The following is a 9,559-nucleotide window of genomic DNA, read 5'->3' as shown; positions in this document are numbered from 1 at the left end:
ACACACAACCCAAGGTCGTCAAAGAAACATTAACTATCTCAGCAGGGCACATGGAAGAGAGACGTCCAGAGCCTGTTGGGGCCCATTTCAATGTGGTTTTAAACACAGACAAACCTGACAGAGTAGTGCCCATCGGGATTTCTCCTGACGACCCGCTGGCGGCAGAATTGGTCCACCTTTTGAGAGAATTTGAAGATATCTTTGCTTTCACGGTGGACGAAATGCCGGGTATTGACCCGGCTGTGGCCGTCCATAAGCTGAATGTGGACCCAAACTTTAAACCGGTTCGTCAGAAGAAAAGGAACCATGGGGAAGATAGAAATCAGGCGGCAGCCGCGGAAATACAGAAGTTGATGGAGGCTGGGTTCGTCAGGCCTAGTCAGTACCCCGACTGGGTTGCTAATGTGGTCCTCGTCAAAAAACCTAATGGTACCTGGAGAATGTGTGTTGATTACACCAACCTCAATAGGGCATGTCCAAAGGACAGTTTCCCATTGCCCAAGATTGACCGGCTCGTCGACTCTACAGCGGGGCATGCCATGATGAGCTTTATGGATGCCTACTCAGGGTTTCACCAGATTCCGTTGTGGCCTGACGACCAGGAGAAAACGTCATTTGTTACTGAACAAGGCCTTTACTGCTACAAGGTGATGCCGTTTGGGTTAAAAAATGCACCGGCCACTTTTCAGCGTCTTATTAACACTGTGTTCATTAAGCAGCTCGGCAGGAATATTGAAGCTTACATTGACGATATGATCGTAAAAAGTAAGCTGAGGGCGGCGCATATAACTGATCTCAGAGAGACATTTGAGACTATTCGAGCTTACAACATGAGGTTGAATCCTAAGAAGTGTGTGTTCGGGGTGACGGCAGGCAAATTCTTAGGTTTCTTGATTGATGAAAGAGGAATTGAAGCCAACCCAGACAAAATCCAGGCAGTAATTGATATGAGCTCACCAAAGACAGTGAAGGAGGTCCAGCGGCTCACAGGTTGCTTGGCCGCCCTGGGCAGATTCCTTTCCAGGGCTGGAGACAAGTGCCACTACTTTTTTAGATCTGTCAGAAAGAAGGCCAAGTTTGAATGGTCGGACGAGGCCGAGGCGGCATTGGTCAGATTAAAGGATCACTTACACACCTTGCCTCGTCTTGTTAGTCCCTTGCTAGGAGAGACTTTGTACATGTATCTCGCCGTGTCCGAGCACTCGTTGAGTGCCGTTCTACTGACAGAGAGGGAGGGAATACAGATGCCGGTATACTTTGTCAGTCATGTTCTTCAAAATGCTGAAGTTAGATATCCTACAGTGGAAAAGTTTGGCTTAGCTCTGTTCATGGCCAGCAGAAAGCTCCGTCCTTATTTCTTAGCTCACAAAATAGTGATCTACACCGATAAGCCGCTCAAACTACCCTTCACAAAGCTGGAGGCGTCAGGACGAATGCTGAATTGGGCAATAGAACTGAACGCCTTTGATATCACCTATGAGCCGAGGAAAGCTGTCAAGGGGCAGGCATGTGCCGACTTCATTGTTGAAATGACGAGGCCAGACTTTGCCAAGAATACAAGCACAGTGTGGACAGTGTATGTAGACGGCTCATCCACACAGAATGGATGTGGAGCAGGGATAATCTGTCACTCCCCAGAAGGAGATACTTTTGAATATGCTATGCGATTTAACTTCCAGGCGTCAAATAATGAAGCCGAATATGAAGCCCTGCTTTGTGGCATTAAAATGTGTAAGGCGGCAGGCGCCGAGGAGATTGTAGCACTTTCTGACTCCCAACTGATTGTGAGCCAAGTTAATGGGACCTACGAAGCTAGGGATCCGACTATGGTCAAATACATGCAGGCCGTCCATCAGGAAGTAGAGCCACTGAAAAGCTTTGAAGTAAGGCAAGTCCCTCGCTCGGAAAATAACCAAGCTGATGCCCTGTCAAAGTTGGCAAGTTCCGCGTCTTGTGATACCCCTCGGCACGTGTTCTGGGAGGTAAAAGAGCACAAAAGTGTTGAGCAAATGGAAGTAGAAACTCTTGACAGAACGTCCACATGGATGGATGACATAGTAAACTTCAAAATGAATGGAGTCTTGCCCGAAGACTCAAGGGAAGCGGCAAAACTTCAAAAGAAATGTTCTTGGTTTGAAATGTGGAACGGCACCCTCTACAAAAAGGCCTACTCCCGTCCTTTGTTAAGATGTGTAACACCTGAGAAGGGGCAGGAAATTTTAGAAGACCTTCATCAGGGGTTGTGCAGCTCGCATATTGGTGGAAGGGCTTTGGCTGAAAAGGCACTTCGAACCGGCTATTACTGGCCGACCCTTAAGGAGGACGCAATCTCACTGGTCAAGAAGTGTGACAAATGTCAGCGCTTTTCTCACCTAATACATCAACCGGCACGAGTTCTGACGCCCATTATAAGCCCAATTCCATTTGCTAAATGGGGGATGGATCTCCTAGGCCCATTCACGACCGCACCAGGAGGAAGGCGTTATGTCATCGTTGCCGTAGATTACTTCACCAAATGGGTGGAGGCAGAAGCGCTCAAAAACATAAAAACTGCTGATGTGAGAGCATTCATTTGGAAGAACATCATGACTCGCTTTGGGATTCCACAGGCTATCGTCTTCGATAATGGGCCCCAGTTTGAGACACCTAAGCTGAAAGAGTGGCTGGCAGATCACGGCATACACACCTGTTTTGCATCAGTCGGACGACCCCAAGCCAATGGTCAGGTTGAGGCGTTCAACAAAATTATCTCTGAAGGAATTAAAAAGAAGCTTGACGAAGCCAAAGGCCTATGGGCTGATGAGCTGCCAAATGTCTTATGGTCCATCCGCACCACGGCTAAGAATTCAACCGGTGAAACACCCTTCTTGCTAGCCTATGGCGCCGAGGCTGTCCTACCCATAGAAATGTGTGAGCCAACGTTGAGAGTCATGCTGTATGACGAAAATGCTAACTGGGAGACAATGAAAGCAGCCTTGGACTTTCTGCCCGAGGTTAGAGGAAATGCAGCGCTCAGACAACAGCTGTACAAGATAAGGATGGCAAGAGAATACAACAAGAGAGTCTCTAATAGAGTGCTCAAAGTGGGAGATTTTGTTCTCAGAAAGATGGAGTCCACAGGACGAGCAAATGAACAAGGTAAGCTGACGCCCACTTGGGAGGGACCTTACGAGATCTATGATGAAGTTAGAGATGGAACCTACCGCATTCAAGACATGCAAGGCCGCCCTATTTCACGCACTTGGAATGCCGACAACCTCAAGAAATATTTCTTCTAGATATGTGCTAAGCCTTGTCTTACTTACCACGATCCATTGCCCAAGGGGCGGCCTCTAATGGTCATAGTAGGGTAGTAATTACTTTTGTAACCGGCTAAATTCGCCTTGCAAAGTTATAAATAATACTACTCTATTTGTTTCGTAATATTTATTGTTCGCACAATGAATATAAACATACACACTCCAATGCATAACCAAAGCCTAATTGTATGACGGCCTGAGAAGTGGCCCAGATTAGCAAAAACTCAGCAAGACTAATTGTTTGAAGCCTAAGAAGTGGCCCAGATTAGCACCAAGTTGTAGGCTGATCACCTATCCAACTCCCCTCCTAATATAAGCAAGCCGCTGGCCGACCAGTACAGCATAATACGTGCCAGCGGCACTCACAACTTTGAAACATAGGTTGTTCGCTAAAAAGCCCAGCGGCATGAACAACTTTGAAACATAGGTTGTTCGCTCAACAGCCCAGCGGCATGAACAAACTTTGAAACATAGGTTGTTCACTCAAAAGCCCAGCGGCATGAACAAACTTTGAAACATAGGGTGTTTGCTAAAAAGCGCGGCGACACGCATGTTTGGCCGGCCAGTCCATTTGACGAGCATGTCTAGCGGCAATCATACCTATTGATTGACTTGCGTCAATCAATATCGTTATAGACACGCTCGCCAAAGAAAGTGACGACCAAAGTAGGGCCTAGCGCATGCTCAGTTGCCAGCGGCACCAACCACTTGGAAACAAAGGTTGTCCGCTCAAAATTTCAGCGGCACGATTAACTTCGAAACGAAGGTTGCTTGCTAAAAAGCGCGGCGGCACGAATGTTTGGCCGGCCAGTCCATTTGACGAGCATGTCTAGCGGCAATCATACCTATTGATTGACTTGCGTCAATCAATATCGTTATAGACACGCTCGCCAAAGAAAGTGACGACCAAAGTAGGGCCTAGCGCATGCTCAGTTGCCAGCGGCACCAACCACTTGGAAACAAAGGTTGTCCGCTCAAAATTTCAGCGGCACGATTAACTTCGAAACGAAGGTTGCTTGCTAAAAAGCGCGGCGGCACGAATGTTTGGCCGGCCAGTCCATTTGACGAGCATGTCTAGCGGCAATCATACCTATTGATTGACTTGCGTCAATCAATATCGTTATAGACACGCTCGCCAAAGAAAGTGACGACCAAAGTAGGGTTTAGGGTACACTCGGATGCACCTTGGCAATCATACCTATTGATTAAGCCTATTAAGCCTATTGATCAAGGAATAATCAAATTATGAAGAGCAAGTAAATGCGAGATAGGAGAAACATCAAAAAACCTATTTACTTATAAAACAACGCCCGTAGAAAGGCGTGTGAAAGTAGCTCAGAATTCCTGATCAGGAAAAAGAAAGAGAATTGTTGTGTGCTCAGCAGGCACAATGATACAGACGCCATCAGCGCCAAAACTTTACAACATAATTGTTTTTGCCCTTAGGCACGGGAGCGCTTGAATAAAATTTTTTAAAAAAAATAGGAAAGGAAGCAAATCAGGGGGCGGCCGCATCGTCCTCGTCATCAGATGATACAAACTCAGGGGGCGGCTGACCAAGACATTCAGCAGCCAACACAGCGGCACTGTGCTCCATTCGCCGCTGGAACCACCCAAGATCATACTCTGACATGTGGCTCTCCCAGGCGTGCTTAACAGCGTCCTTGGTCGCTTGTTCCCCCTGATCATAGGATTCCAGAAGACGCTCACGCAAGGTGCGAACTTGCGATCTGGCCGTCTCTAGCTCCCCACGAAGATGCTCGGCTTCCTCAGCCGCCTCTTTGACCTGAGGGTACTCCCGCAACTGGTCCTGAAGCGCCCGTATTTCCGCCGCCGCTGTCTTGGCCTCCTCGACCATTGCCACCATGTCCTTGTCCTGCGCCAAGATCTTCTTAAGCAGCTCGGCCTTGTCAGATCTCAACGCAGCCACCTCCTTCGCTTGAAGGTCTATGGTCGTCTGCATCTGCAGGCGGACCTCTTCAATGGACTTGAACGCATAGTCACCATGGTGGGTGGACTCAGCCACCTGAGCTTTGAGCTCCTCAGCAGTGCGGGTCTTCCAGCTCTTGCAGAATTCCATGCGGCAGAACAACTGCAGAAGAAGCTACATATTAGTAAATGACTCAAAGGGAAGACAAGTACAAGCAAGTTGGAAATAGACTTACGTCGAGAAGAGTGGCCTGGATCGCACCAAACTGGGCGTCAGTCTTGCGGCCAGGAAGAGAAGCAACATACTCTGCGGGGACGGCCTTAAAAACCTTGCGGCATATAGCCACCCTATCCTTTGACGAATAGTGGGGAGTAGCAGGTACGTTCTCATCCTCGGCAGCAGCTGCATCCTTCCCTTTGTCTTTGGCTATAGGAAAAACAATGGCCTTAGGATGACGCGGAGAGTAAGAAGAACTGCCAGAGGAGGCTCGATACGTCTGAACGACGTTCGAATAATACTTACCGCCCGAAGACCTAGCTCGGCGGGCCACCTCCGCCGGTATCTGAGAGCGGACGTCGGCCGGGATTCCCGAAAGAGGGTCCTCCACCAAGTCCACCACCAGAGACGGCTTGTCCACGCCCATCTCTTCGTCATCAGGGCATCCCCCCTCAGCAACCTTCGACTCGTCTTTCTTCACGAGACGGCGAGGTAGGGGTTTTGGCTTCTTGAAGGTACTCGGAGTCTCCGAGCCAGCCGGCACAGCTCTCTTCTTCAGCTGGGACAGAGTCGTCCCCTTCTTCTTCCCTGACGCCCTAGCCGCGTCCTTAGCTTGCTAAAAAAGAAAGGACAGTCAAATATTAGGCCTCGTCATCTATCACAAGTCACTCACAAGACAGTGGCTCGTCATTTAAAAGGACGCCCGTCTTAAAAATGACGAGGCGTACCTCATCTATCACAAGTCACTCACAAGACAGTGGCTCGTCATTTAAAAGGACGCCCGTCTTAAAAATGACGAGGCGTACCTCATCAATCACAAGTCACTCACAAGATAGTGGCTCGTCATTTAAAAGGACGCCCGTCTTAAAAATGACGAGGCGTACCTCATCAATCACAAGTCACTCACAAGATAGTGGCTCGTCATTAAAAAGGACGCCCGTCTTAAAAATGACGAGGCGTACCTTATCAATCACAAGTCACTCACAAGATAGTGGCTCGTCATTAAAAAGGACGCCCGTCTTAAAAATGACGAGGCGTACCTTATCAATCACAAGTCACTCACAAGATAGTGGCTCGTCATTAAAAAGGACGCCCGTCTTAAAAATGACGAGGCGTACCTTATCAATCACAAGTCACTCACAAGATAGTGGCTCGTCATTAAAAAGGACGCCCGTCTTAAAAATGACGAGGCGTACCTTATCAATCACAAGTCACTCAATAAATAGTGGCTCGCCATTAATAAGGACGCCCGTCTTAAAAGTGACGAGGCGTACCTTATCATGTGCAAGTCAATCGCAGAAAAGTGGCTCGTCATTAAAAAGGACGCCCGTCCCAAAAATGACGAGGCATACCCTATCAATCACGAGTCACTTGGAAAAAAAAAAAAAACACTAACTAAGGGGCCCGTCAATAAAAAGTGACGAGGCCTACCTTAGCAAACACGGGTCAGATATCAGGATATCGGCTCGTCACTAAAAAGTCGTCCACTGTAGACGCTGGACGGGAAAAGTTTAACTTGCAAAAAACAACCTAAGAGAGTACTTACCTTCTCCTCCAACTCGGCCTTGGCTTTCTGCATCTTGGCCTCATAGATGTCCGCCATCCAATCGGTCATATCGCCCTTCCCAATATCCGCCGCCGATAGCTTGCTCATTCCTTCCTCTGTGAACAAAAGAAATCCAAAGTTAGAAAAAATGAAGATAAAATAGACCAACGCGGAACGGCACATAAATTGGCATACAACCTCGAGTCATGGAATATCCTAAGCCTACGGCCGCTAGAAAGGCCTCGTTCCGAAACTGGCTAATGTGCGGCAACCACTCGGCCGGCACATGGAAACTCTTATCCACTGTTAAGTGGTAAGTGTTGGCCCTGAACAGGACCATTATCTGATCCCACTCTTCGGCAGTAAGGGGGGGAAGGGGCTCGTCACGATCCATGAAGTTGGCGTCACAGTTCCAACGGCTCATTCTCTCATACATCTCCTGGTCGTCAGTGTAAAACACGACCCACCTCTTCCTCCACATATGCCACTTGCTGAGCTTGCCGACCACTGTCTGGTAGGTACCACGGCTGCTCAGATTAAACCACCCTTTGGCGGCACTGGGGGAACGAGAGAGGGAGACCAGATGCAGAAAGGCATTGAAGGACGGCTCCACGTCGTTCAGTGCACATTTGGCAATGTAGCCAAAGATATCCGCCCATGAGTTGGGGGTCAGCTGGGCCACCCCAATATTGAAACCATCTAACACCTCCACAACGAAGGGGTGTGGAGGGAATCTCATGCCGAGTTTGATTGACGCGGCATACACAGGGAATTCTCCCTCGGCAAGCAGGCTGACGGTCGAGTCCAGACCGGCCGGCACGCGCATTTGGTACCCTTCCCCCACGCAGAGGTCATCCCTCATCTTGGCTCCGTGCCTGTCTAGCCACCGCATCCAGCCCACGTCTGGGTGAATCTCTGACGGAAGCAATTGGGCCTCCTCCCGTCCTCTGGGCCTAATAAGCTGGGGAGCAGCTTCTTGTTCCTCGGCGGCCGACGACAATGGAGCGACGCTTGGCTCCCCCACTGCCTGGCTCGCTGTACCCTCCGACGAGCTTGCCGCCTGCTCCCCCGCCTCGACGTACTCGTCGATCTCTTGAAAGAGTTCGGCAAATTCTTCGTCGACTGCCGAGGCGGTGGAAGAATATCTCTCCCTAGGAGGTGTCGATGCTTCTTCCCGCAAGCGCAGGCGCGTCGGATCTGCCGTTTGCTTGGTTCTAGCCATGCCTTCTGCATAGTGAACGAAGCACGGCTTAGGGGTGACCAACAATGAAGAAAAAGACGCGATTGGGCGTCCGCCCCGACAAAAGATGAACGGCGGAAAAATCTTAAATAAAACCTTTAAACCCTTACCTAGTACTAAGAGGTCGGCCGCTAACAAAGAGAAAAATGACGAGAGGATAACAAAAACAAGAAAGGCGAAAACTAACCTTGAAAGATCTGCGAAGTACTTGGTGAAGAACAGGATGAGTTTCGCGAAGAACGAGATGAGTTTCGCGAAGAACGGGATGAGTGTGACGAGGAAAAGGATGAGTCTCGTGGTGGCCGGAAATCGCCTGATGGTGGTAGGAACACGCCGGAAATCGCCTATGAAAGCTCTGTGAAAATGAAATGTAAAAAATGAAATTTACCCCCCTCACCTCTATATATAGGGAGGGGCAAAATGGAGAAAGGTGACACGTGTCACCATCTCAACACCTGACCCAAAGATGAAGATGCAAAACAAGAGTCAAGAAGCGATACCCGGAATGTGTTTCCAGAAATGCCCTTCTTGAGGGGCAAATGTTGTGGGCAAAATTACCGTGCCTTCGTGTACCAATGAGGACGTGACACATGGCACGTATTGCGCCCCCTAAAGCAGAAATCATACGAAGTCTACTCCGAGGCATGAGTATTAATCTAGGTATCTACAATGTATGTATTTAAGTGTGTATAAATGTATGTATAAAACCTATACCTGGAAAGGGGCTTAATTAGTATGTATCCCAAGTGAATGACTAAGCACAATAGGCCCAAACAGCCCACTATTGCCAAATGAGGCCAGAGAATTGTAAGGAGAAAGGACACGTGTCCTCCTCCCATTCCCCAGCCAATCATGTAAGGGGAATATTAGGTCATTCCCCCAAAAACCTAGTACTATAAATATTCCCACTTCCCTAGAAAAAAGGGTCACAATCAATACATTCTAGAGCAATTGCTGCTCTGCCTTCTCTCTACTTTCTCTCTCTATAAAAATACAATCTTGTTTAATCTGTAAAAGTTACCAAGAAACCTCCCAGGTATCTCACCGGAAAAACCCGACAACAACTTCCACGCACAAAGCAATGGACGCTACGTGCTACCCTTAAGGGGTGTTGTATAGTGCGGGCATGCGACGACGAGCAAGGGAGCTCGTCGCCCATGCGGTACGAATGCAGCGAGCAAGGGCATGGTGCACGAGCACAAGGCAGCAGCCCTGCCTTGTGTCGTGGGCTGTGAGAAATGGGCGCATGGGCAAGGGCGAGAGCAAGGCACGAGCAGTCGCGTGTGGGCAGCAAGCGTGCTGCGCCACAGCACGAACTGCCTCGCGCA

The 9,559-nt window shown here is 49.0% G+C and overlaps 1 protein-coding gene across 1 annotated transcript; it reads right to left on the bottom strand.

Annotated features, from left to right (window-relative positions):
- Positions 1 to 1,378: 1,378 nt before the first annotated feature.
- On the bottom strand, positions 1,379 to 6,121 carry LOC130471616 (uncharacterized). Its single transcript, XM_056841851.1, has 4 exons — positions 5,752 to 6,121; positions 5,465 to 5,655; positions 4,877 to 5,391; positions 1,379 to 1,415 (listed from the first exon to the last, which is right to left on the bottom strand). Exons 1-4 carry the CDS (start codon positions 5,870 to 5,872, stop codon positions 1,379 to 1,381), a joined length of 864 nt encoding a protein of 287 aa, XP_056697829.1. The 5' UTR covers positions 5,873 to 6,121.
- Between the last annotated feature and the right edge of the window lie 3,438 nt (positions 6,122 to 9,559).

The sequence above is a fragment of the Spinacia oleracea genome, chromosome 4 (assembly GCF_020520425.1).
Source record: "Spinacia oleracea cultivar Varoflay chromosome 4, BTI_SOV_V1, whole genome shotgun sequence".
Taxonomy (NCBI): Eukaryota; Viridiplantae; Streptophyta; class Magnoliopsida; order Caryophyllales; family Amaranthaceae; genus Spinacia; species Spinacia oleracea.
This window is presented reverse-complemented; position numbering and strand designations above follow the sequence as displayed.

Coding starts and splice junctions, on each gene's coding strand:
- LOC130471616 (XM_056841851.1), bottom strand. CDS start 5,872: ATGGGCGTGGACAAGCCGTCTCTGGTGGTGGACTTGGTGGAGGACCCT. Junction 5,392..5,464: donor TCCAGGCCACTCTTCTCGAC/GTAAGTCTATTT, acceptor CTTCTTCTGCAG/TTGTTCTGCCGCATGGAATT. Junction 1,416..4,876: donor ATGGAGCACAGTGCCGCTGT/GTTGGCTGCTGA, acceptor TGACGCCTCCAG/CTTTGTGAAGGGTAGTTTGA.